Source organism: Heliangelus exortis, chromosome 14, assembly GCF_036169615.1.
Source record: "Heliangelus exortis chromosome 14, bHelExo1.hap1, whole genome shotgun sequence".
NCBI classification, from domain to species: domain Eukaryota; kingdom Metazoa; phylum Chordata; class Aves; order Apodiformes; family Trochilidae; genus Heliangelus; species Heliangelus exortis.
The window spans coordinates 4,851,729-4,879,685 of NC_092435.1; the positions used below are offsets into that span (position 1 = coordinate 4,851,729).

Here is a 27,957-nt window from a genome sequence, read left to right on the forward strand (position 1 = left end):
TCTCGCGAGAGCTCCTCGCTCTTTCCCTCCCCACCCCTTCCCCCCCCTCTCCCCCCCCCTCCCTCCCGTCCTACCCTGAGGTGGCGGCTGCCGCCCAGCGTTTTGCTGCCTGCGGCTGGGCCCGGTTCGGCCCGGCCCGATTCGGCCCGGCTCCGCCCGGCGCTCTCATGGCCTCCGACAGCGACACCGAGGAGTTCTACGATGCGCCCGAGGACGTGCACCTGGCGGGCGCCTCCCCCGCACCGTGAGTCCGGCCCGGCCGCTTCCCTTCCCTTCCCTTCCCTTCCCTTCCCTTCCCTTCCCTTCCCTTCCCTTCCCTTCCCTTCCCTTCCCTTCCCTTCCCTTCCCTTCCCTTCCCTTCCCGCGGCCCTGAGTGTGAGGCGGCCGCCTACGGGCGTTGGGGGTTCTTGCGGGGAGGAGGAGGGAACGGGGGTCCCGCTCCGAGCCCTGCGTTCCCCCCTGCCTGACCGCCCCGGGCTGTGCGGGCGCGGAGCGGGGTGTCCGGGCCGTGCTGGGGGCGGGCAGGGGGGGGGTTGGTTTGGGCGAGTGTCAAGCCCGAAAGTCAGGAGGCTGGGAAGAAATAGAGCGGTTCTGGATGTACTTGCTAAGGCTTGTGGGGACGGCGGTAGCCATTATCTTGATGAAATAACATCTGCCTGCCTTGGCCTGGCAATGTATAGCTTTTAGGAAAGAGGCGTGGAGGTGGAATGGGAACCGACAGTAACATTTTCTGAGGAAAAAGAAGAGAGAGAGCTTCCTCAGGAACAGTCTGACAGTTGTAAAACAACTCGTAGTCTGCTCTGTCATTTGTTTTTAGTCGTGTTGTTTTGATGTTTCTTGTATTTAGTCAGGATGCGGTTCTGTGTAGCGAAGTTTTAAAAGCGTTTTAGAATGTAGATTCCAAGCACTGTTATCCCAAAACGTAACTGTCCCCATATTGTTGATCTTAGCCAAATATGCTCCCCCTTTTTAAAACTGCAAATTTCTCTTTCCAGTTGTGTGCTTAACAGGTTAAGGCTTGCATCAGTTCTGTATTACATGTAGTATGGACCAGACCTCTCTATTATCTGGCCTTACGGGATGAGGTTTCATGTAGCTTGCTACATGAGCAATAAGATATGTATTGTCCATTTGAAGCTTTAATAATTGATGAAGGTCTGGTTTTAATCTTGTGTGTCAGTGGTCACTGGATGCCTAGAACAAAGGAGAGACCAAATCTCCTTACCCACACATCCTCTAGCAAAGCTTTTCTGAACTTCATTTTTTACATAACCAGGTGAAAAAACATGGCATACAGTTCTGCAAGATACAGTAAGCCAAATTAACAGCACTTTTGCTGAAATAAGGTTTTGTTCCAGCTGCTTACCTTGCTCTGGCACTAGTGATTATCAATCTTCTGTTAAATTGCTTTTACTCAAAGTAATAAAAAACAATTGAAAAACTGAGCAGCTTTCGTTGTTAAAAGAGCAAAGGTTAAAATAGCTGCAACCTGGATGAGTGGGTTCAGGAAAGGGTACAGGTGTGGGATTTGTGTGGCTGGAAGAGGGAACCAGATCTTTTGGTAGAAGTGTGCCATTAAATCTGGCCCAGCTGCACATCATACTTTTTATGTGATATAAATAATGCCATATCTCCTGACTTTGCAGATTTCTTCCACCTGTATCTAAGCAGAACTTGATAATACAAAGTCACTCACAAGAAATTACAATGCAAGATGCTTCTGATTTTTCTGTTGTTCTTCTGTAACCTATAAGGAGGCATAATTGACTCAAGTCAATAGAATTCTGTTAGCTTGAGTTGAGCAATGAGGTGATCTCAGAGGGGTTAATTTGCACTACAGATCCTAAATCTGTAACTCAGTCTGCTGTTGAATCTGTGCTAGCAATATAGGGAGTATTTCCTCTAAGCTTTGAGTTTTCTTACAAGAGAATTTCACATTTACATTGGAGACTTTCTGGAAGCAGGCTTATAGGCTGTCATTTTGAGACCTGTGTGTGTCTAATGGTGTTTTGGGAGCCACAAAAAAAACCTTGTGGGAGGATGCAACTGAAAACAAGGGTGTATTGGACTTGCAGTTTGAGGCATTTGCTTGTGCACTCCGAGTTCTGATGATCAGAAAAAACATTTGGAAGTCCTTTTTGGTGGCATATGCTATAGCCAGTTTTTATCAGAGCAGTATAGATATGTTTGCCCTCATTAAAAATGTGGGGTTTGTAGTTTCTCTCCCCCTATGGTGAGTTCCGTGTGGGGAAGTTTAATAACTCCTGATATAGAAATTCTGAAAGTGGTGACAGCTGTTAATGTAAACTTGTGCACTTCTTTGCTATTTATTTATTAATTGTCTTGTGATGTGGGAGAGTGGAATTTTCAAGTTGGATGCAAGCTCCCATTCCTACTGTCAGTCAGTAGGTACTGATGCTTAAGAGCATCTCTCAAGGGAAGCACCATTTCTGCATCCTGAAGTACATTTATAAGTGGTGCTCTTTAAGAATTAATTTACAAAAATTACAGAACTTGTTACAAAATATTTCTGTCAGATGATAATGAACTGGCATAGCTCTCCTGGATTGATGACTTCCTTAAAGTGAAGTGTGTTTAAACCAGATGTTTGGAGGCTATTGTGTCCCTTCTGGCCAGTGCTTCCCTTCTGTTGTGGATCTTGCCTTTTTACATGTAATACTACTTTGACAGGATGTGTGGAGCATGCCCATCTGTCAGACAACCAGATCCCTGACAATGTCTTTTTCTATAGGCAAACCTTTAGACTCTATTCTGAACTCTGGAAAAAGAGGTTGAGGTGGCTTTGTGGATTGGTCACAGCCACAGGAGTGGAGGGGGGAGAGGTAGTGTGATAGAAACTGCTTTTAGAAAGTTTTAGAAACTGCTTTTGCCCCTGTACTCAGCGCTGGTGAGGCCACACCTCAAGTACTGTGTCCAGTTCTGGGCCCCTCAGTTCAGGAAGGATATCGAGGTCCTGGAGCAGGTCCAAAGGAGGGCAACCAGGCTGGTGAAGGGACTCGAGCACAGGCCCTATGAAGAGAGGCTGAGGGAGCTGGGGCTGTTCAGCCTGAAGAAGAGGAGGCTCAGGGGAGACCTCATCACTCTCTCCAACTCCCTGAAAGGAGGTTGGAGCCAGGTGGGAGTTGGTCTCTTTTCCCAGACGACTTTCAACAAGACAAGAGGACACAGTCTTAAGTTGTGCCAGGGGAGATTTAGGCTAGATATCAGAAAGATTTTTTTTACGGAGAGGGTGATCAGGCAATGGAATGGGCTGCCCGGTGAGGTGGTGGATTCTCCATCCCTGGAGACATTTAAAAAGAGCCTGGATGTGGCACTCAGTGCCATGGTCTAGCAACTCCACCGGTGGGTCAAGGGTTGGACTTGATGATCTCTGAGGTCCCTTCCAACCCAGCTAATTCTATGATTGTATATAAACTCTGTCACTCTGCTTTAAAAGATTATAACCACAAAAGAGATTTAGAAGAAGACCCTCACATTTAGAGGCATGAGCTGTCCCATGAAAGAGGGTGTCAGTTTTGAGAGAGAGAAAATAAGAAGTAAGGCACACTTGTGTGGATGCAGGCATGTGACAGACCCTCTTACATTGTAGTTATAAGAAAAATGATCCACCCACTCTGAAATCAAGAGCTGTCAAACCTAACAGTTTGAATGTCATATGCTTAGCAGTAAGGGGCAAGTTTGTTCCTGGTGCACTCATCCTAAACATTGTTTTGAGGAACCAAACAGAAGATGTGGGATTCAATGGGTGGGGTAGCTAAACATACTCTGGTACATATATTTAAATTTTTCAATTCCAACTTCAGTAGTCTGTCTTTTTGAAATTGCTTCAGTGTTCTTCATGATTAATGTAGTTTTCTTCTCTGCAGGAAGATGAAGGACATGTTTAGTTGTACCTTGCTGACACAGGACGTGTTTAAGTACCATTTTTGTTGGTGTGTGTTTCAGCCAACATGCAAAGCTGATCCTGGCAGCAAACAGATGGTGTGTGCAGTGTTATGTTGCTGTAGTAACTTCAGCACTGCAGACAATTTTCTGCATTCTGAGGTAGCTGAAGTTCTCCACGAGTTTTGCCAGGCAGCCCCAACCGTGTAGTGCAGTAATGAATGAGCCCTTGTGGTTCTGAAGGTGTGGACTGCCACAGGGGGTCCATCAAGGATAATTGAAGCTTCCAGGCCAGTCAGAGGTTAGAGGGAGGCAAACATCATGTGCCTCTCTGCAAATTGAAGGACAGCAGTACATACAGTTAGCTGGTTACTCAGTCCTGTATGTTCTGTGCAGTGTACTCCTGTGGTACACACACTTTAAATCTCTTTTCATCTGCCTGTTTGCACACCTGCCTTGTAACAATATACATCCTCCAGGAAAGCAGGCAGTGTTGTTCTGGGATTTATTCAAGGCCAGTCATTCACATAATTGTTTTGTTTTGTGGGTTTTTTTGGGGTTTTTTTTGTATTTGGATATATGTTTTGTTTGCTGTCACTTGACAAAAATGTGTTGAAAATGCAAAGCTTATTTCAAGTAGGTACTAGGTTGGAGTTACCTGGTAGTGGGAATGGAAGCCTCCTACTCAGTATTTTGATTAATTTGACAGATGAATAAATAAATAAAAAAAAAGTTTTATGGTAGTTTGACTTTCAAATGAATCAGATGTGTTTGTGCAGGCGAAATGGGATTTTTCTTTGAATTTTGTTTAATCTGGGTAGGTAACCTTGAACCCCTCCTCTGTTAAACAGATGTTACTGTGGTATCATGTAACAAAGCTTGTTAGAAGTGTTTTATGTGAAATGCAGTCTACAAGATAATTTTTTAATATTACTACTGACTAAACAATCATACGAGACAACAGATTATAAGTTTCTGCCCTATGTTTTCTGTGGCATATCTCAGTCTTGGTGTTCTGCTTGATAACCCTGTAAAGCTACAGACCTTTCAAAACAAAACTAGGATAGGATTTTATATATGTAGAGTTTATCTTCATATAAATATTTGCAGACACTTTTCCCACTATATATACTTCTTTTGAAATGCAAGCATTTCAGATGCTGCATTCATAAAACTAGTGGCCTTAAATTAAACTGGGGAGCAGAGAATGCTGGTAAATTGGGATGATTGGGAAGACCATACCACAGTATCCTGGCACTGTAAAAGACTTCAGTTACTGAACTCTGTGACTTTAAATGTAGTAGCCCATAGGCAGCAACTATCACAACTAGGAGAGGACTTAACTGTAACAATATTTACAAATATGTAGCTGAGAAATTCAGCACAGGCTATGGCTTTTCCCAGTGGTATACTTTGGAAGACAAGGGATTTTTTTTTTTTTGTCAAAATACTAATTTTTGCCTTTTTTTTTTTTTCCTTAAAAAAAAAAAAAGTGAACCAAAAAATCAACACCCAAAAGCAAAAAACTAAACCCAAACACTGAGATTCATAAAAGTGAAATGGAATTAGTTTTCTTTTTCACAAAGTATTGTCCCTTGAAACATTATTTTTGAGAAAGGAGAAGCAAATTAGACTGAGATCTCTACATTTTACTGTATTGCAAGATGATACTCGAAGTTGTTGAGTGTCAATGACCTCAGTAGCTGGCTGGGGTGCTTGTAGAGTGCAGGCTGTAGTTCATTAGGTAGTAAGCTTTTAAGGAAGTATTCTCTAACTTGGTCTCTGCTTGTGGCTGAGAAATTAATAGAATCATAGAAGAGCCCAGTTTGGAATGGACCTTGAAGGATCACCCAGTCCAGACTTTCAATATATTTACATATGAGCAAGATCTTGAGTCAGAGTAAGCAGTGGGACTCAATATTTATATATCTTCTAGAATTCTGAAGGTCTTAGAGAAAATGTTTGTTCAGGCTATAGGAGGAGTTGATGTTTCACTAAAAGGATTGAGTGGTGACCTGAGAGAAGTAATTATTTGATACTATTCCCCTGAAATACCTTGTTCTTTCATTTAATTAGTGAAGTAAGAGGTTATGCATGAGTAGTTGCTAATGCAGTTCCACTGTTTCAGGGTATGCATTTTGGAAAGTGCAAAATTAGTTCCCTTCTGTTATCATCTAAATACTTTTACCAAGTGTCATGACTAGAAACAAGACCTTACATTTACTGGAGAGGCTGAAGGACAGAAGGGCTACAGTAGTGTTGAGTCTACAGATGGCAGTTCAGGCACTTGATTTGCAAGCATTTCTGCTGAGAGTTTTGGTTTCTTTAATGTCCATCATGTGCTCCCTGCACATGCTAATTTTAAATACTCTTTAAATACTTTAAATAGTCACACAAAATTTTTAAAATCTGTACATGGAATAGCATCAGTTTATTAAGAAGAGGTGGTTGAAATAGGATTTTTAGAAGATTCTGCTGAGAAACTTTCAGGGATTGTAGAAGCTGTGGATCTGTGTGCATTGTAGACAGTTGTGCCCTAAACTATTTGGAGCCTTTTATGTAAATCCACTTTATTGCTGGTCTAAAGTATCAAATATACACTCACTGTAAAGGAAGACTGTATTGTAAGACTGTCAAGAGATTTTTCTTCTTGGAGCTCTACTTAAGTCTGTCTTCTCTAACAGGTCACCAATGAAAGCTGGATCCCATGTGTTAAAGGTAAGTTTCTTCAAATCAATCAAATGCTTGTTGATGAACACAATGTTGAGCATTTCTACCTAAAGCACCAAATCTGCCACAGACAGTAAATTATAGACTTCCCTTGTTGAAGATAGCAATTTTTGTGCTTATGTCTCTCCAGTTTTACTTTTATTTGGGTATGCTAACATGTCTTGAAGCTAATTTTATTCCAAGATATATATGTGCAACTTGAGTTCTACTTAGTTACCATACTACCCTCTATCAAGTGATTGATGAGTGGTAAGCAAATCTCTGCACCACTTGGTGTTTGGTCTTGAATTTATTAAACATTGTTGACTTTGTCCTCTTCTGTCTTCAAAAGAAAAAAAATCTGAGTGTTTGCAATTCAGAAGCCTCCCCTCTAGGTTATGTGAAGATAAAACACTATATTTAGCTTAATGAGACAGCATTGCCACTTCCCACACAAGTAATTGGTATGCTGCATCTGTGCATAGTGACAATACAGCTGAATCTGGCCCACATTTAGTAAGTGAGCATTTAGGACCTTGTACACGTTACACTCATTTCCTGGTGTCCCAAGGGCTGGAGGTGATGCTGTGTATGTAACACTTACACAGAGTAAAGAAGACTTGACATTTTGTCCCAAAAGTGTTTGGAAAGCAAAGTGTTTCTGATTTCTCAAACTCTGCTTTGTATCTTTGTTCTTTTTACAATGATACCCGATCTTGTGCTATGTCTTATGGAACAGAGACTTTATCTCCTATTTTTTGTTCTGTTTAATGTCCCTTTAGTGATGAATTATTTTGTGTGTGAGCCTTTCAAGAAATGTCACTGTCATTCTGACTAAATTCAGTACAATCAACTTTAAAACTGTCTCGTTGACTGAACTGTTAGCTATGAACTTCTGTATGGTGCCTGTAGCTTTTTTATTTTTTTAAGTATCTTTATAAACCACTTGTACAAAGCTGTGTTTTTGAAGGTGAAAAAAGTATTTGCATCACTACGTGGTGAATGTGTTCCCATCACTTTGGGTGAATGTGTGACTAATGGTATAGTTTGTCTTGGAATGGGTAAGAAGTATTTTATAAGCCCAAATAACAGCAGTGAGAGTTTAATGTCAATAAAATTGTAAATTAATATAATGGACTTCCGTAGACATTGATTACACCTAAGTATTTAAGTCACCATACCTTTGAAGATACATTTTAGGGATAAAGCAAAATATAATTTCAATTTAGATTAAAAAAACTTGGTGGAAGGAAGAGAAGGGAGCAGAAAAGGGAGGAAGAAGTTTTTTCTGTAATTGTAGATGTGTTGGCATGATGTGCCATTTCTTGAGGTCAGAACTCTCAAAAAAAGACAGATGTCCACAGGAGTTGTTTGGTTTTGGAAGGTACATTATGCTGGTATGGTATAGGGATTCTGTTTAAGGTGCTAAGTGTCTAAAAAAACCTAAGGAGTAATTTCTTAGGTAGCTGTACTAGACAATCACTCCAAGTCTTGTCAAGGTCCAAAAAAATATGGGAAGGTCTTTCTCATACATTTCATGCATTTCCAAAACTGCATAAGAGAAATTAAATGAAAAGCCTAACAAAGGTTATTGACAGCCTTTGAGGCCTTAATGTTGTTGGGGAGACATTTAAGGGCTGCTGACATCAGCAGAAGAGTTTTGTAACTGCAGACAGGGAGGAGTATAACAGCAGTGTTATATCTCAACTCAGGGAATCAGTTGAGATGTTTATTTAAGTGTTGCAAGTGTAGGAATTTAATTCTTTGAGCCAATTTTGGGTTTTTCTATTTAGTGAGACAAATACAGGCTTTTATCTGTAGCTTTGATCACCAAATAGATGGTGCAGGATGATCAAACAGTGGAGCAGATTGCACAGAGCTGATGTGCAGTCCCCATCCTTGGATATAGTCAAAACCTGACTGGACACATCTTTGAGCAGCTTGTTCTAGTTGGCTTTGCTTTGAGGACTACAGAATCTGCAATTAATGTAGGCTTTTGAGTAAAGCAATATCCTTCTATGGTATAAACTTGCTTTTCTGAACTGAATTTTTTTTGGGAATTCATGAATTATGTTCAGCTCACAACTAGAGTATTTTCAGTCCATTTTTAAGACAGGATTTTTATAGAATATACATGTTTAACATGCCAAAAGTGTAATCTTATTTTTAAATTCGTAGGGCTGCTTATCTTAAGTGTGATTAATTATTTTTTTAAATTAAATGAGACAAAATGTTGGACATTTACTACATTATTTTGGCACACAAGGCCACTTCTACTGAATTGCTTTTACTGATTTTTGGTAGGATATGCTGAAGTGCTGATGCTGTTTGCACATCTCTCATCTTTACTTCTTAACCTGCAAGATGAGTTCACATCAATAGTGTAATATCCTAGTAGTGTTCTTTGTGCATATATAAAAAATAAATAGTGTATTCAGTTTTGAATAGTCATGCAGTCTCATGATCATGTTTCAAATGCTCTGAAAATTTTCTTGGTTTTTTGCTTAAATACAGTAATTTCATTTGTTCTGCAGTACTTCTGAATTTCAGAAGGATCTTGCTTGAAGATGACTGATGGCAAAAATAGACAATGTGCATTAGGTGTAAGTTAAACAATCTAAGATTTCCTGTCAGAACCTCAAAGGCATATTTTTAACCACTTGATAGATACACCTGACTTAACCTGGAAGTTTCTAAAAAAAATTCTGTTATGTATTGTGATAATACATGTATCCTTTCCACAAGTTGATAAAGAAAACAAATGTTTTAATACAGATTTTTGTTGCTACAGATAATTAAATATGTTTCTCTAACCTTCGTGCTACCTTCAATTTTATTTTAGTTGAGGATGAAATCCCTTAAAGATGGCTGCATTTTTTTTTTTAACAGAATCATAGAATGCCAAGTTGGAAGGCACCTCAGGGATCATCTGGACCAAACTTTCGTGTGCAGGCTTTCCCTGTGTGTGTGGTGGTGTGAAATACTCCTGAAGTGTGCTGTGCATTACTGTTTAAACATCTATCTGGCAGCAGTAGTATGTGAAAATGTGGAATTCTTTTTGTCCTTTATTCTATGGACAATTTGGTGGAGCTATAATTTTATTAGGTCATCTTACTGAGGCACTTCCTACCATCATCTTATGGTATCTGCTCTCTTTTTTTCCATAGCATACAGACAGCAAGGAACACATAGCTGGAAATGAAACCTTTGTACATGAAACGAAACAAGATGACTCAAAAGAGGTTAGTGAAATATTGCTTTGCACTTCTAGCATCACTTTAGAAAAACATAGATTTTTTTTTTCTTTTTTTTTTTTTTTTAATAATCAGTCTTCATCCTGAAACTAACCTAGTTTGGAATTTGTCATTACTGTTAGTAAGAGTGTCCATCTCAAGGCAAATGTGTAACTAAGCATTCTAAAAACATCTTCAGGATTCACCAGTGTTGAACTATTTATGAAGATTACAGGATTGTATTTAGCAGAACTCTGAAGAATGAACAGAGCTTGTTTCATAACTTTGTCTCAGATTATATTAAAGATGAGTGGAAATTAGTTGCTTTGTTTTATTTTTCTGTTATGCCTATTTCTGCACCTAGGTCTCCAGAAATTTTAAAGAAAATGTATTCTGTAGCCAAAGAGACTCTTAAATTAGGAGTCCTTAGGGATGTTGTACAGCCTGATTGGTAAGTGTACCCTAGAAATGCCTATTTAATAGTAGAATGGTTTTGGTTTTTAGATTATTGACAGTATTATAGAAGAAAGCCAGAAAGCACACCAACTAGATGATGATTCTTTAGCTTCTAGAGGAGAAGAACTGACTGTTTCAACTACAGATGCCAGTTCTTGGATTTCTGGAGCAGGTATTATTAGTAGCATTCCAGAAGTATTAGCTGCTAAAATATCATTACAAGAAGACCCTGGTGAAGCAGTGCATCAGAGTGTGTGTAAGGACACTGAATTTGAGTCAGGGAAGCCTTTGTTTACTCCTGAGCAACAGGAAACTCATAAGCTAACACAAGTAACAAATGCAACTGACCTTACAATGAATGAAACTGAAGCACAACAAGAAACATCAAAAAATGAGGACACAACAGACAAGAAAGAGGCAAATCCTTTAGAGCAAGTGGCTTCAGAAGTATCTACCAAAGAGCTTTCTACAGCAGAAGAAATGCCTCCAGCAAAGCCACCAAGGCAGCTTACTGTAGAACCTGATATAGTTGCTAGCACAAAGAAGCCTGTCCCTGCACGGCCACCACCTCCAACAAATGTTCCTCCTCCAAGACCACCACCACCTGCACGGCCAGCTCCACCACCACGCAAGAAGAAGAGTGAACTGGATTTTGAAGTGCAAAAGCCTGCTTTAGAAGGTAAGTGTTCTGTTTTGGATGGCTTTAGTTTTCTACGTGGTTACTATTTTTGTGTTTAGAGTGAAGAATCATTCAGCAGACTGTCCATGGCAAGTGTTACACTCTTTTTACCATGAATCTCTTTTCAGTTTCTCGTGAGAACTTCATAGCTGCTGGTCTCCTAACTCCAAGTACAGTGACAGAAGGCATGCCCAAAGATTCCCAGCCTTCTTTGGATTTGGCAAGTGCAACTAGTGGAGATAAAGTAGTCACTGCACAGGTATCGGGAAATTATTTTAAGTTTAATAACTGTAACATTTTCTATCAGTTTAGTATTACACTAGAGATAACATGTTCTGTCCCCATAATTTCAGGAAAATGGGAAAGGAGATGATGGCCAAATAGCAAATGAAGTACTTGGACCACAAAGACCAAGGTCTAATTCTGGAAGAGAACTTACTGATGAGGTATTAATGACTGTAGTACATAGTACATTCTTGTGGTTGCTTTTCTGGCCTGCAAATCAAATTGGAGCAATCACATGTCACTCTGTGCTCTGAACCACTCTGTGCTGGGACAGGGGAGGCAAAGAAGAGTGATGCCATGCTGGTTTTGCCCACGGGAGCACTTTGTGGTCCCTGAGTCATGTGTAGTGTTAGTGTTTGAATGTGTCAGCTGTAATGGATCTGAAAAGCTGTGAGTTCCTGTTTGCAGCTTGCACACATTTTACAACATTTCAGTGTGAGGGAACAGCAGCAAACTTGGTGTTTTGTTGTGTGTCTGAATGGGGAAGGAGTCACTAGGAAAATCATTCACTGATTGCTATTAGGAAATAGTTTGTTCACTTAATGACTTCCATTAATTATAATGATGTTATTGAGCTGCTTCCAGTTTTTGTTTGAATCTGTATGTGTAAAGCTTTTTTTGCTACTGCTGAACAGATGAAAGATCATTAACAGATCATGAGATGCTCCAAAAAACATTTTTCATTTGTGTAATACTAGGTAGGCCTAAATGTTTTTTCTTTGTTGTTAAGAATGTCTTTGGCTAAATCTAGGCTACAGCTCTTAGAATAGCTGAAAGGGAGAAGGCTTCAAAGTCTTTTAAGTGCATCATATGTGTGATATTAGCATGGCAGCTGTCAGACAGTGCTGATGTCTATACAGCTACATTTCTGATTTAGGAAGCTGAAGCTTGTGATGACATTGTATTTGTTCATCTGTGTATAGTGGTTGATGATAGTTATGGTAATTCTCTAAAGGCAATTGTAATTTAAACTCAGCCTTTGTGAAGTAAATATCTAGTGAGCTACAGAATTTTCCATTAATGTAAATAATCTAAAAGATTATTTGATGGAGTGGCTTATATTTTGCCCTACGTTTTGGAGTCTAATCAGATTATCTTGATGTCACATCTTATTTTTTTCCACAGGAAATTCTAGCAAGTGTAATGATAAAAAATCTTGATACAGGGGAAGAAATACCCCTGAGTTTGGCAGAGGAAAAGTTGCCAACGGGCATTAATCCCCTGACTTTGCATATTATGAGGAGAACGAAAGAATACGTCAGGTATGAATAATAGTAACTTTCAGGTCTTTCCAATACTGTTTCTGTCATAGTTTTTCATACAGTGAGGCAGCTCTTAGGCATGAAAAGAGTCTCAGTCCATCAGTCTCTGATTAATTTGAGTGCTAACTCCTAGTTCTCTAGGAACTAGGTTGTCTATTAAATTGTTTTAACTAAGTTGATGATAGTGCTGGAACTTCACAGGATGTCCCTGGAAACTGAACTGCAATTAGTACTTGATGTGTTAAATATTGTTGTTTCTATACTGAATTAAACACAGTTGAAGTACTGTGTATTGCTCAGGCTATCACCTCCTGTAGCCTTTCCAGTGTTCAGTTTACTCTGGTGCTCTGAACGTTTCTGGTCATCAGTGTAGCTGACTATTTTGAGGATTTCCTGTCTCTAGCAGAGCTTTACACCCTTTTAATGTTAAAAATTGGATCTGTCTGTAGAGTTTTAAAGAAAAGTAAAGTTTCTTAATGATCAGGAAGCTGTGTCAGTCTAGATTTTTTTTTTCAAAGACCTAGATTTATGTGAATTGTATATCAGATGTCTTTAGGTTTTTTATATTGTCATTAAAAGCTCTCTACCATAGGACTGTACTCTTCTGTGTACAAACTTCTATTTCATAATTTACCACTATTTATTTGATCTGTGGAAAGCAAGATATGAATAAGGTGGCATATTACAAATTCCTAGACATAATGTATTTTGTCTGCTCTTAGCTTTGAAAGTGTCACAATAAGCTTAAAGTTTTGAGTTTATGGGAGTAATTTATCTGGCATTTAGAGCATACATACAGCTTCAGTATCAAGATACCTAAGAATTGAAAGAACTGATTTATTGCTTGATTGACATCACATCCATGTATTTCCAACCATTACATGAAGGAATGGCTGGATCCTGAAATGTAGATCCTACTTTATTTATCTCATTCGTTAATGATTTTGAATTAAACAATTACTTCTGTATTTCCTAGTAATGATGCAGCACAGTCTGATGATGAAGACAAAATGCAGACACAGCAAACGGATTTTGATGGAGGGAGGTTAAAACAAAAAACGTAAGATGCTGTTTCTTGTCCCTACAAAGAAAAGGCAGGTTTTGTTTTTCTGCACTGAAGTCCTCCTTCTGACTTCTGAACAAGTTAACCTTTCAGGTACAAGTGAATTTACATAAGCCCATTGCTCTGCAGGTAAAGTGAAGATTACATGACTGCTGGCAAATGAAATGCTTATTTTATGAAGCATTAATGGAGAGATAATATTGCATTTCAAATAAAAACTATTGATTCATAATAACAAAGAATGAGAATTTGCCAGTGTTGTGTTGAAAAAGTGCCCTTGCTTTTTAAGGACCCAGCTGAAAAAGTTCCTTGGCAAATCTGTAAAGAGAGCAAAGCACCTTGCTGAAGAATACAGCGAACGTGCTGTAAATAAAGTTAAGAGTGTTCGAGATGAAGGTCAGTGACACTGACTTTTTATATTTATTTTTTTTAAATAGGGTAGTCTGTTTTTCCTTGGGCTTCTAGGAATCAAAGCTGTCTGAGGGTCAATATACTGCTGCTTACTACCACTGTACAGTTGATGTGGCTTTTTAGAGTTAAAGCTTGTGGCTTGGTTGGCATTCCAAAGCTAGTGGGCTACAAGGGTGAATTCTTGTAAAGTAGTACTTGAGAGACCTTTTCAGCTACACCAGTTGAATGCTATTTTTCTGTTAGAAAGCTGCCTAGGTATCAAAATATAAATTTTTTTGAAAATCATTCCAGCAAAGGTTGAAGTGTGGGTTGTCTTCGTGACTTTAAAAAAAATGAAATTGTTTCCTGACAACCAGTGCCACCATTAGAATTCTCATGTAGATTAAGCTCCTGTTAGAAGATTTCCCTCCTACAGCTGTATTATGCCCTCCTATGCTGTACTATATACTGTTCATCAGTGTTTCTTCTAGACAGACATCAAATACTGCAGTAAGACAGTCTAACCACAACCTGAAATAAGTGCCATATAACTGTTGCACTTCATCATCTTACCTTGCCACTGGCTGTTTGCCCCAGCTCTTCTGCAATTCTGCTTCATGGGCAAATCACCAGCCCATTTCAGTGGTTTCAGTCAGAAGAAGCCAATACAATACAAGAGAATTTTCAGCATGCATTAAACTGACAGCAGTCCCTTGGTGCAGCATCTGTGGAATGCAAGAACTGGTGCAAAGAGCAGAACAAAAATGAACAGTAGTTCTTATTCTGAGTGGATTCACTGCAGACTGAAAAAAGCTTGGATGTATTTTTAACCACTGATGCAGCAGTATTCCTATTTTGGTTTAAGATCTCAGTATTTCTTATACAAATTTGCCAAATCAAGACTAATTTGCTCTCAGAAAGTACCAGCAAATGTTTACTAAGAGATAAAATGTGTGCTGTGATACATACTGTAGAAATTTGTGTTCCTTTTAGTCTTCCACACAGATCAAGATGATCCCTCTTCCAGTGATGATGAAGGAATGCCATATACAAGACCAGTTAAATTCAAAGCAGCACATGGCTTCAAGGGACCTTACAATTTTGAACAAATTAAAGTTGTTCAGGATCTCAGTGGAGAGCATATGGTAAGTCTCTCAAATCTTATCTATTGACTATTGACTCTTTGGACTTTGCAATGGAGAAGGAATAGTTGTCTTCATGGGCCTTGCAAAATCCTCATGTGAGGATTAACAAATATTTGTAATACTCAGTTTGATTGCCAGAACTGATGTTACCAAACCCAATTTCTATGTTAAGCAAAGAAAAAAGTGTGAGTACAACTTATGCTAACTTCATATGCAGCTACAAATACTTGTCAGTTTTACAAATGAAACATGGGGATAAAAGTCACTCAGAACCCTGGCTTGCTGCCAGTTATTAACCACACCAATTTTATGTAGAATGCTCTGGTAGTGCTTAACTCCTCTCCTACAGCAATCTGCCCTGTGGGCTGTTTCTTCCAATCTGTTTTTGCAAGTAGGTTGCACAATCCACCAATATTAACAATTGCTTCTCAGTGTTGTAATCTACAATTTATTTTACTTGTCTTCTATATATCCTAAATATTGTCAGTTTACATGATAGAAAGACTTGATGGTATGGAAAAAGGCACTTCATCTAATAAGCAGTGATCATTTTATTCTGGCAGGGTGCTGTTTGGACAATGAAATTCTCTCACTGTGGTCGGTTACTTGCATCTGCAGGACAGGACAATGTAGTGAGAATTTGGGTTTTAAAGAATGCTTTTGACTATTTCAATAACATGCGGATGAAGTACAACACAGAAGGTACCTTACTATGTATTGCTAGAGCTCTGAAACACTAGAAATGCTGCTACTTTGGGAACTTCAAGCTGACCATGGTGTTTCTGCCTGTCTTGTAGGCCGTGTTTCTCCCTCCCCATCTCAGGAGAGTCTGAATTCTTCAAAGTCTGATACTGATGCAGGGGTATGTACACCTAGGTACTGGGAGGGGAAGAAGTGGGGTTGTTGTGTTGTTCTGTAATGCCACCTTTTCATTGTTGCTTTATCCCAAAACATTCAAGAGTTCTTGACCTGTGTCTTTCAGGCATAGAAAAACTGTCTTAACAGTATTTGATTGCAGGTGTCTATTGATACCCCGTGTGTATTGGATGCAAGCAAAAAAGTACATGACTTAGCTTAATGTATTACAAAATCTCTGTAGCTTCGCTTCGGCCTTGGGGCAGAGTAGATTTCTAGGTGAAATGCCAAGGGGGAAAAAGCTACATTGTTGAATTTCCTGTCTTGGTGCTTTGCCTCAGAGCATTACTTAATTTAACATCTGACTTGATGGTGTCTTTTCTGAGGAAGGTCAAACTCAGGAGCATAGATAAAACCTGACCTTTTTAAATTTTTCACATCTTAGAACAAAATAGAACATGACTGACCAAACATACTAAGACACTCTTATTTGTAGAGTGCTCAGATACTTGGTAAACTTGCCACTGACATTAATTTATTTAAGAGATTTTTCTATTTATGGATTCACAACAGGTGACAAAATCTGTTGGGAAACATCTGCAGAGATTTTATCAGTAATGTTAGATGTGCCCTCACTGTGTGTGGGGGGCAGAAATATTTCCTTCCCTTAGGTAAGTGAATAGGCTTGCTTAACCAAACACCCCAGGGATGTTGGTTTTAATGCTTTTTTTTTGTTGGAGAACTTTTGTATAGGAATGTTCAGGGGGGTTTATTTTGTACCCATTTATTCTGAGAGGGTATTTTATTAGGAAATTATGCTTGATAGGTACTAGAAACATGGAAACTTTAAGTCACAGTTTGTTCTACATTGGAATGCAGTTTTCAAGATTGATAAATTTTGTTCCAAAAGCTTATACTCATATACTTGCTTAAGTTGCTGCCAGTCTGATTCCATTGAGGTGAATGGATGTGAAATATAGAGCTTCTTAATTATGGAATTTCAGTATAATGTTTCAAAGCTTCAAAGGTTGTAGTTGAAATTTACTTATTACTGCAGTATTGGATATTTTAAAGTCGTAAGAATTGTTCTTCAAATACTTATTGGCCCTGTACTTTTTGTAAGCAGTAATTGCATTATTGTTAATTTTCCCAGCTAACATTTGTAATGTTTCTGTGCACTTCTCTGATAGATTTGCAGTGGAGTTGATGAAGACCCAGATGATAAAAACGCCCCGTTTCGTCAACGACCATTTTGCAAATACAAAGGCCACACAGCAGATCTTCTTGATCTTTCCTGGTCTAAAGTAAGGCACCCCAGCTGAGACTCTGCAGTTCTCCTGTGTATTCATTGTTTTCTAAATTGCAATTGGGACCATACATCTAAACAATATGAAACAATCATTGAAGTAAAGAGAAAAGATTTGTAGAGAGGACACTTATCCTAACTATTTCTGCTAGAATAAAAAGAACAAACTGCTTGGGCCTCTCTAATTAAATGTTGTCTCAATAAAATTTTAAAAATCAGGCTGGTAAGAATTACAATTGTGTAGTTAATAGTGGTGAATTGTTTAGAGTGGGAGGAATTTCCATTGAGCTGTGTGATTTCTGATTTATGGTGTTACTGCTTTCCTGGTCTTCAGTGTGCCTCACTGGTTTTATGTAGTGTCCAAATTCTTAGGTTGCATTCATCTTAAAATCAGAGTGCTAGCTTGTGTTTATCTTTCATAATGTTTCACCTAATGCTTGGAGTTAATTCTCTACACTGGAATACATCTGTAATTTTAAGAGCAAAGTGTGGGTGAAGGATCTGAGGGAGGAAGGACTCATCCCTTCTCTGAAGCCTGTTGTGCTGTTTCTTCTCTGAATAGTTCAACTACTTTCCAAATACATTTCTATTGAGATTCTTAGAAACTTTGACTGGGCATCAGTGGACTGAGCTTAAAGAAAGCACCAATCAATAATAACAATTTGAATTAAAAAATGTTATGTGAGAAGATAAAATACTGAATGGCAACAGAAAAATTGGTAACTTTACCAATCAGATTGACTCTATTTTCAGTTACTTGTGTATCAGTTAATCATAGGATTCTCTTCTTTCACAGAATTATTTCTTGCTTTCTTCTTCTATGGACAAGACAGTCAGATTATGGCACATATCAAGAAGAGAATGTCTTTGCTGTTTTCAGCACATAGACTTTGTCACTGCTATAGCATTCCATCCAAGGGTAAGTGTAATTGCTTTCTTCTAGAGGCAGAATTTGAGATCACAAGTCCTCTTCCTTTACTTTCAATGAAAAATATACCTGAATAATAGCTTATGCACTTTAAAAATATCTTTATTGGATAAATATTTAGGAGCTTTAAGTGTTCATTAAACTTTACCAGGAGTGTCCATACAGTGTGACCATTTGTAAGGATGATTTGGAAGGTGAATTGTGTACTGTTTGTAGCACTGCAGATCATACACTTTTTAGTAACTTTATGAAAAGTCAGAATATCCAATGATGGAAGTTGTGATTAAATTAATGGAAAAATGATGAAATAGGACAGATGTCCAGAGACCACAGAGTCCTCGGGGATGTTTAAAACTTGACAGGTTATAATCATCTACAGACTGAGCAATCTTCTGAGGCTGTCCCTGCAGTGACCAGGAAAGGTGGACCAGAAACCTCCAGAGATCCCTTCTAACCTATCTTTTTACCATTTCTAAAAAATAGTAATAAAGCTTTCTAGTGTTAATAAAACTCAAAGTTTTCTTTTTTTCTAAAAGTAACTGTGGTAACAGCAGTAACTGTGAACAGTTCTCTAACTTGAGGTTTACACACTCTGTGTGTGTGTGTGTGTGTGTGTGTGTGTGTGTGTGTGTGTGTGTCAGATCCTGTCAAAAATCTGTTAGAAATTGAACTCTGTTTAGCAGTAATTTTAACATTGTCTTTTCAGCCTTTTTAAACATTATCATCAACTCAGACGAGAGCTCTTATTTGGGAGGTTCTGGAAAGAAGTTGTTTGGAAATGGGGCAGGAAGGTTTGAAGGAAATCAGGACATGCTCATAGCACAAGCAGAGACTAACGTAGTTTGTCCTCTCAGGATGACAGGTACTTTTTAAGTGGTTCATTGGATGGGAAGCTTCGACTCTGGAATATTCCTGACAAAAAAGTGGCATTATGGAATGAAGTAGATGGGCAGACAAAATTGATTACAGCTGCCAACTTCTGTCAGAATGGCAAATATGCAGTCATAGGCACATATGATGGAAGATGCATCTTCTACGACACAGAGGTAAAAAGTTTTTGAGAGTATGGTGTGTTTGGGGTTTTTTTAACATAAATAATAGATTTTAAAACTGTGCTTATTAAAAGCAGGTTTTTTAATATCAAGAAACAAACCTATTAGAACTTAAAGCAAAATAATTAAAAGTTTTTACACAATTTTTTGAATTAGGATACATTTTAATCTTTTCAGCACTTGAAGTACCATACGCAAATACACGTGCGTTCTACCAGAGGCCGAAATAGAGTGGGAAGAAAAATTACTGGCATTGAACCCTTGCCTGGAGAAAACAAGGTACTGTCTTTCAGTGCAACTTTGGCTTAGTACTGATGTCTCATATTTATATCCAGTGCTTAACAAGTTTGTGTTAAGTCTTGTTTGAAGTCACTGACTTAAATAAGGTCTTTTAATGCTACTTAAATCAACACTGCTCTTTGCTGATTAAGACTGTGCAATATTTAATAGTGGTGATATAGACTTTTTTTTAAAATTGCATTATGCTCCAATTAATGTATAGGTGAGAAGATGGTTACAGGTGGCTTTCCATTAATATTTTTTGGCGTAAATACCCTCTCTCAAATTTAATATTAATTCAGCAACGTGCTTCATAGAGAAGCTGAAAAAATGCAGAAAGCTCAGAATCTGTTATTCAAGCAAGTGCACTCTGTTCTTCAGAATCAGTCCTTTTGATTAGCTTCAGTCTAAGATGAAGTCTTGTGTTGAAAGGGTCAAATTCTCATTAAGCCAAGAATATGTTGTTTTATACATAATATAGTCATAACCTAAATCTGGAATGTTTCTCAAACATGTATTGAAGGGTGATACTGGGTCAGCAGGTGGCTCTATTAGAGTAGTAAATCAGTGGTTGTTTTCACCTATATTGTATTCTTATCAAAGTCACAGAAATTACTTTATTTCAAAGACATGCATAAGATTCAGAGATCAATAATGCCATTGGGTTTGCATGAAATGCTGTGCATTGGCAAGTTAGATGATGCAATGAAAGAGCTCAGCAGGAACTCTTTTGAAAACTAACAGGAAGTTCAGTAATCTAATGGTCTTTCAAGTGTTGTCACAAGTTTGTTGCATAAATGTTAAGTAGAGGTCACTATTTGTCTGCTGTTCTGCTGGATCCTTTCCTAGTGCCTTGAGACCTCTTGCTAACCTGCAATCTGCTCCACTTCTAATGTACCATAAAAAGGTTCATCACCTCAGTACCCTTAAGCATTTTGACAACCCTTTCATAGACTTCTCTGTAAGGGTTTTTAAGATTCTAGTTGAAAAATGTGAAAAGGAAGAAATTCAGATCAACCAGGAAAAGCTCAGTTTACTGTTTACTATTTACCAATTTACTGTTACTTTGGAATATTCAGAATAAATAAAATACTTCAGAAATTGCCCAACTGGTCTTTGGGCCCACATTTTACTTGAATACACATCAGCTCTTCTGGTTCAGACCAGCAAGGATGATCTTGACAGTGAAGTTGTCTTCTTGACAGAAGATGAGAGAGAAAAAAAATTACATTGTTTCTTTGGGCCTATTCTTTGCCTGTTTCACTTTTTTTATCAATTCTGTTCGAGTTGAACTCTGTTGCTCCTATGCTAATGGTTTCTACTTCTAAACTTGTTTTTTTCTAGATACTAGTGACATCAAATGATTCCAGAATCAGATTGTATGACCTCAGAGATCTGTCTTTATCTATGAAATACAAAGGTTATGTCAACAGCAGCAGCCAAATCAAAGCCAGCTTTAGGTAAGAACAATATAACAGAAATGGAGCTGTTGGATTTGGGAAATGCTCTGCCTCAAGTACAGAGGCTTTGGTTTAAACAATCACCTTGGTCTGCAGCTGAGCCTTTGAAATGTCACTTGGCTCAGAATACCATCAAGAATGACAAAGCTGCCTACAAACAGCTTCTGTGGATGAGAAAATCCTTTCATGTTGACAGCATGATGCATGTCCATTCCTATTGCTCTAAATACTGTGCCAGAACTGATGGGGCTGGGACACTGCATCTTTTCTCACCTCCATAACAGTGGTTTTATTTCATTAATTTTGTTAGGTATTGTTTAAGATGTGTTGGTCACTCAACTGTTGCCCAAGGCTGTTGGTCACTGCCTGTGTTTAATCACTGTCAGAAAACAGCCTGCAAATCTGAGTTGGCATTGGGTTTTTTCTCCTTTCTCTCTGCTGGCCTAAGATGCTTTTCTGAGTTTATTATTGTGACTGTCATGGAAATACTGGGTTTTAAGGTAGTAAAAAAGAGGGAGTAGTAGGAGAGGATTATTTGCTCTGTTCCCTCTGATCCTCACAAAAGCCAAAGGGGAAAAACACTTGGGTGTGTTTAACCTGGATATTTGAGCAGAGGAGGGCAGCAGTGCTTAAGGAATAATGCCAAGTTTAATCTTGGTAGTCAGCTGTTGGCCTTTGAAAGCACCTTTAAGCCTGACCCAGTATCTCACAGAACAGCTGAGGCTGGAAAGGTCCTATGGAGGTCACCTGGTCATCTTGTCCAGCCCTTTCCCCCCAAAGTTAATTTCCCAAATTAAATCATCTGTACTTACAGGGCTGTAGCATAGTTGGCATTTAGATATGTAGCCCATTCCTGCAGTAGGTAAATTAAAAATAAATACTTGAGCTGGATTTGCAGGTGGTAACTGTTGATGTGCCTCATCCAGTCATCTGGTTAAAATCTTGTTGAATGCCTTTCATCTTCACCTGTGTAGGTATATGTATGGTTTTGGCCATGATTGTATTGTGAACCATTGTTACACAGAGGTGTTCTCACAGATTCTAGACTCAAACAGATGCAAATTGTATTTAAAGATTATGCCATTTTTGTGTTGTTGAGTATAGCTGTTAGACTAACCCTCTTCTATGCTGGAAGCTGCAGGAGAACAGCTTCTGTGCTATTCATGAGAAGTGTTTTTTCTTCTGGAGGGAGAGCATCAGAAGCTTGCACATGCATTTATTTAAGGACTAAGTCTTTTTCTCTGAGCTGCAGTCACTAAAATAAAGGATCAGTTTGAATTGTGAACTTTGCCTGATTGCCTGTGTGAAGCTGCAGATCATCTAAAGAGCTTGTGTAAAGGTTGCTTGAACAGCTAAAAGAAGTAATGTTTTTCCTTCTTTGAATCTTTAGCCATGACTTTACCTACATTGTAAGTGGTTCAGAAGATAAATATGTTTATATTTGGAGTACATACCATGACTTGAGCAAGTTTACATCTGTAAGAAGAGACCGTAATGACTTCTGGGAAGGCATTAAAGGTAAAAATCAATTTTGTTCTACATCTTGTTTTTTTAAAACTCATCTGATTTAAAAAATCTAAAATTTTTACCTTCCAGTTTTTACTTGCTCAGCGGTGCTGTTTGTTTAGTTTGGGCAAATTATTAGCAAAATGCACTGCAACTGGTGTATTTTCAGTAAGTGGACTGCCAGAAAACCTTGTATACAGGAAATTCTCTACAGGTGCATGATTGGGATGGCAACAGAGTAGCTAAGAGTTTGTCCAGCTTTGGTAAAAGATTCTGAATTATTATAATGTTTTGCTGGCAGAACTTGATTGTATATGTGAAGTAATCAAAATAACTATCAATCCTTAGATCCTAAATGGAAAAGGTGACTTTGAAAACAAATGCAAGCTTTTTTTTTTATTTTTTATTTCGTGTAAGGATTTGGGGAAAAAAAAATCACAGAAACCCTCCAAAAAACAACAACAAAAAAATCACTTATCTCCTACATACACACACAGAGATTTTGGAAAAGGCAGAACTGTGTTTACATCAAGTGTGTTTTGGGCTCTTGGGAGTTTTAGGTACTTAGAGGAACTTACGAGATCCATAAGCTTATAAAACATTGATAATTGCTCCTTGAACTATTTTACTTGATAGTAAAATACTCAGTAGTACTGAGATTATTGAATATTTACTAAAATTTGTCTGCTGTTCTTGTAAAATTGCAATTCCTTGAAACAAGGTAATCACACTTGGATTGTTTTTCTGAAGCACACAATGCCGTGGTCACATCTGCGATCTTTGCTCCCAACCCTGGTTTGATGGTGTCACTGGAAAATTCTGAAAAGCAAGAAGCTGAAACCAAGGAGGAAGATTCTGAAACATCAGATACCATACCCTCTGGTAGGTGTTTAGGATGAGCTCTGGTTGATACTGTGGTATGAAGAGAAAAAGATTAGGAAGACTACTTTGGCACAGGGGTTTACTGAGAAGAAAAGTCCTTGTGGGGACATATTCCTACCTTAGTTGTGAACAGCTTGGCAGCTGTTGCAGTCTTAAAACCTGGGAGAATGTGAAGAGGCAGAGCTCTTGTCCTTGTAGTTTAGGAAAATTATTCTTATGCTTGAGCTGTACCAGCATATAATAAAAAAAAAAAAAACAACACTGTCTTAGAAATGCAGGTGCTTCTTTAAGTATCGGCTAGATAAGAGTAATATGATAGACAAAGAAGGATGTCACATTGATAGATTGTCTTTTAGTGAGAACTTGATTTTTACATATTTTAAATATATTTTTTTATGTATTTTCTAATGAACTAACAGTTTATTTTCTTTATTTTGTTATCAAGGAGCTTTGAAGACAGATCACACAGAAGTGCTTTTATCAGCTGACTTTACTGGAGCAATCAAAGTCTTCATTAACAAAAAGAAATATGTATCTTAGTTGTTTTGCAACTGACAGCATAAAGCTGTGGTACTGTTGGATTAAAATTCCATAAATAATGTGGGCAGAAGCAAAGTGTCTAATAATGTTACAGGCTGATTTATTTTTAAATCTTTATTTTAAGGCTACTCAGCTACTGGATCCTGGGAAGGCACTGTCTCCCTATTAACACCTGGGCTTGTAGAATAGAAAGGAATGTGTAAGGATAAACCTGCCAGACATTTGACTCCTAAGAACGGTTGTTTTTCAACATAATGGTGAACCTGTACAGGTTTCTGCACAAAAATGTATTCACAAATGTGTGTGCCTTTTGGTTATATGCACTAATTTGAACATATATCAAAAGGATTTTAGTGGTGTTTGTGGCCACTAGATGTCAGGAGTGGGGGTGGGAAGGGTGGAGGTATGGCTGGAAAAAGGCTGAACGATCGAGTCTGATTTTTGCACAAAATTCCATTTGAGAAAGATCTTGAATTTGTAGTAGCTGTTGTTCAGAATTTTAAGTTATGCAAGTTTTTGATGGGTCAGCAAATGTGTAGATGTTTTTATAAATTTCTCAAGTTTGGGACATGAACATTTTTTGTTGTCTTTTATTGTGGACTTCAGATTCCTTTCTTATATATAATTTTTTTTGCACACTGGAGCACAATACTTGGGTAAAGAATTCTCTCATTCCTTGTTCATGGGCATCAGGATATACTCACCTTCCAGATAAAATTAAGCTGCATTAGAAAGTTCTTATATTTTACAACTATGTAAAATAAACAGTTTACATTTTTTAAGCATTGTAGCTTAAAGTTTTAAGTTCTTGTTTGTTTAGTGCCACTGAATTTTGAAAGTCTTTGTAAATATTCATATAATACACCTATGAAGTAACATTCTGGGCACCATAACCCATGAAATGTTATTGATGGTCAAGTGTTTCAGAGAACAGATGTATCATTAAACTTGGTCACACACTTGGAATTTGTTGCTTCTTTTCCATTTTGATTCATAACTTTGTGTTTTGTCTAAGCAATTTTGACCTCTCTGATTATTGATCTAGCACGCATTTGTTGAGTTCTGCTTTTCCTGATCTTACCACTTTTTGTTGACAGCTTTTTTCCTGAAGTAATGGGGAATGGGATATTCAAACTAGATACTGAGTAGAATTGTGACTAATTATAGCTTAGTGTGAGGAGGAAACTTCAGAAATTTATAAAGAATCCTTTCCCTATCCATTAGTAGAAGAACAAAGGCATGGAAAGGCAAGAAATGAGTCTTGCTCCTTTTTTAATCAGGTGAAATGGACTGTGACTTTGTGTAAAACTGCTTTGAATGAGAAGGGCAGTTGCAAGGGGGGTATCATCTGACAAAATAAATTAAAAATGGTACCTGCGATATAAAATTATTTTAGGTTGACACTTTGGGAAGGTAAAGTTTGACTCTTGGATTTGAAAATACCTGTATAAAGGAGACAAGCCAAACTATCTCAAGACTTCGTTACTTTGAGCTCCACTGACTTGACAAAAATGAGGAGATGACACAAAGATGTTTAGTGTGTGACTCTACAAACGAGTTTCTCTAATAGATTATATATGTGAAGACTAATTGTGATTTCTGCTTGCAAAGCACCCAGATACTTCTGGAATTTGCTATAGATATTCTACATGTTTAGAATCACAGAACTGTTCAGCTTGGAAAAGATGTATGAGTTCGTCCAGTCCAACCTTTAACTTAACTCCACTAACTTAGCTGTACCAGACCTCTGCATGTTCCTGATTTGTAGATACATTCAAGGATGGTGATTCAAAAACTTCCCTGGGCAGCCCATTCCAGTGCTCAGTAACCCTTGCTGTAAAGAAGTTTTTCCTAACATCCAACCTAACCCTTCCCTAGTGCAACTTGAAGCCATTTCCTCCTGTCATCTCACCAGTTACAGTGAGAAGAGACTGACCCACCTCCCCCCAGCTACAGTCTCCTTTCAGGTAGCTGTAGAGAGCAATAAGGTCTCCCCTCAGCCCTCTCTTCTGACTGAACAGTCTCAGTTCTCTTAGCCACTTCTCAGAAGGTTTTTCTCCAGGTAGATCAAGTAGATCAACAGTCCCTCCCAACTTGGTGTTGTCTGCAGATTTACTGAGGGTGCACTCAATCCCATCATTCAGATTATAGATACAGATATTAAACAGGTGTGGCCCCAGTGAGGAGTACTGGGGAGCACCACTTGTGACTGGGACAAGTGTTTGGTGTTGTCAAATGCAAGTAAAGAAGCTGTTTTGTAGAGTATGAACACCATCACTTTGCTTGCAGGTACCTTCTCACTGGTGTCTTGGCACATGTGGCCTTCCTGTCTCTGGAACAAGAAACCCAGACTGGAGGAAAAGGCATTTTGACTTTGCATTGGTTTTTTGGATGGATGCTGCTTTTTCATGTGTGCTGGTGTTTCATTCCTGCTGTGCTGTTCCTCTCACTTTTCCCCATATTACAGTTAAAATCATAACTGCAAAACAAGTAATGGCAGGAGGGAGCACTTACCAGCTGATAAGAAATACAAGTAAGAGGGTGAGCTTTTCAGAGGGACTGATGACAGGGCTCTTGTCACCCTGCAGTGTGTGAGGCAGATATGGGACTAAGTGGCCTTCAAGAGGGATCCTGCAATATTAATGGCATTCATCTTGGCAGCTTTTAAATGTTCTGTGCAGACAGTCCCCTCTGTAACCTCTTTATGATCTGAATGTTTTGGGGTTTTTTAAGACTTAAGCATGACTGCTTCAAAGACCTAAGTTGAACTGTAGCTGCCATAAACTATTAACAGCAGGTCCAACACAACACTTTAGGTGAGCTTAAAAAAAGGTTATTGCTGTTTTGTCATTATCTAGGATCTTGTGCAGACAGTGAACAAGAGATCTTGAGGATGTTTTACTTCAATGTACCTTGATAGTAACCTTCTAGCACTTTGCACTAATATAGTATCCTCTGTGCTTTTTCCCCAGTTGCACACTTTTTCATGGTTCAAAAATTAGTGCCTCTTTCCTCCATCAGCTACGTGGTACTCCAATCTGAGTGGTGCTGTGTCCTGTCTAATTTTGTCTTAAGGCTTGTCTGCCACCTTACAAAGCTGGGTTCTGCTTTTGTCCAGAACCTTCAAGTTCTCCTTGCAGATAAGTGTTAAGGTGCAGGTAAAGGCTGAGCCTGGTTTGTTCAGTCAAATGCTTTCACTGGAAGTACCTCAGTTGAATGCTTGCATTGGGAAGTGATGTCTCCTTAAACACAAGCAAAGCATGGGTGGAGGTCTTTAAAAAAAACCAACACTTCCCTTTATGCTGGAGAGTTGCTCTTCTCTCTGGAAGTTGAACTAAGAGCCTACTTAACCTTCTTTAACAGAAGTTGTTGACATACATGTAATAAAAATTCTGCTTACAGAATGATTGAAAGTTTGCATGAGGCAGAAGTGAGGAATTGCCATTGTACAGGGCCTTGGTGCAGGAAATGTCTGAATTAACTCACAAGGATAAATAAAATCCATTGACTGGATTGTCAGGTGTCACCTGAACTCTTCAACTTCTAATTTCTATTGTAACTGACTCCTGTCAGACAGTTCTGGCAGCAAGCAGCTGGGGATGGAGACAAAGCAATTTCTCTACTACCTTTTTCTCTTTTCATGCTGGGCATCAAGCCAAGTGCACGTTCAGAGGTAAAAAACCAGCAACAGTTCAAGTAGATAAATAATGATAAAACTGGATCTTTAAATGCTGCACAACTCATGCTTTCTGAAGTTAAAAAGGGAAGTATTTGGTTGGTAAAAGGGAAGTATTTGGTTGGTTGGTGAGGTTTTTTAACTGAGAACAAGGCTCAACTTGGCCACTGACGTGATGCTCACACTATTAAATGTGAGATCATTAGCCCCAGAAGTGGCAGAATTGATTTAACAGGCACAGAAAAGCTGCTGTATGCTTTTTGTGCCTTCCAGCAGCAATCTGCCAGTGTTCAGGAAAATGTTGGAAACTGGCCACTCTTTAAACCTGATTCAAAGTGAATTTGCAAG

General features: G+C 38.5%; 1 protein-coding gene across 3 annotated transcripts; it reads left to right on the forward strand.

Annotated features, from left to right (window-relative positions):
• Window positions 1-24,899, forward strand: WDR44 (WD repeat domain 44). 3 transcript variants are annotated; one of them, XM_071757373.1, is made up of 20 exons: window positions 1-244; window positions 6,588-6,621; window positions 9,780-9,854; window positions 10,350-10,980; window positions 11,109-11,239; window positions 11,334-11,426; window positions 12,391-12,527; window positions 13,504-13,587; window positions 13,880-13,986; window positions 14,974-15,125; window positions 15,689-15,827; window positions 15,923-15,987; window positions 17,171-17,284; window positions 18,083-18,205; window positions 19,069-19,260; window positions 19,444-19,545; window positions 20,890-21,005; window positions 22,396-22,523; window positions 23,262-23,393; window positions 23,839-24,899. In XM_071757373.1, the coding sequence occupies exons 1-20, from the start codon at window positions 168-170 to the stop codon at window positions 23,931-23,933; spliced, it is 2,727 nt and encodes a 908-aa protein (XP_071613474.1). In that variant the 5' UTR covers window positions 1-167; the 3' UTR covers window positions 23,934-24,899. The 3 variants fall into 3 exon arrangements, 2 of the variants coding, with proteins under 2 accessions (XP_071613474.1, XP_071613473.1); XR_011728561.1 differs by having other exon boundaries at window positions 50-244; window positions 23,233-23,393; XM_071757372.1 differs by lacking the exon at window positions 1-244 and adding an exon at window positions 1,363-1,381.
• The last annotated feature ends 3,058 nt before the right edge of the window (window positions 24,900-27,957 follow it).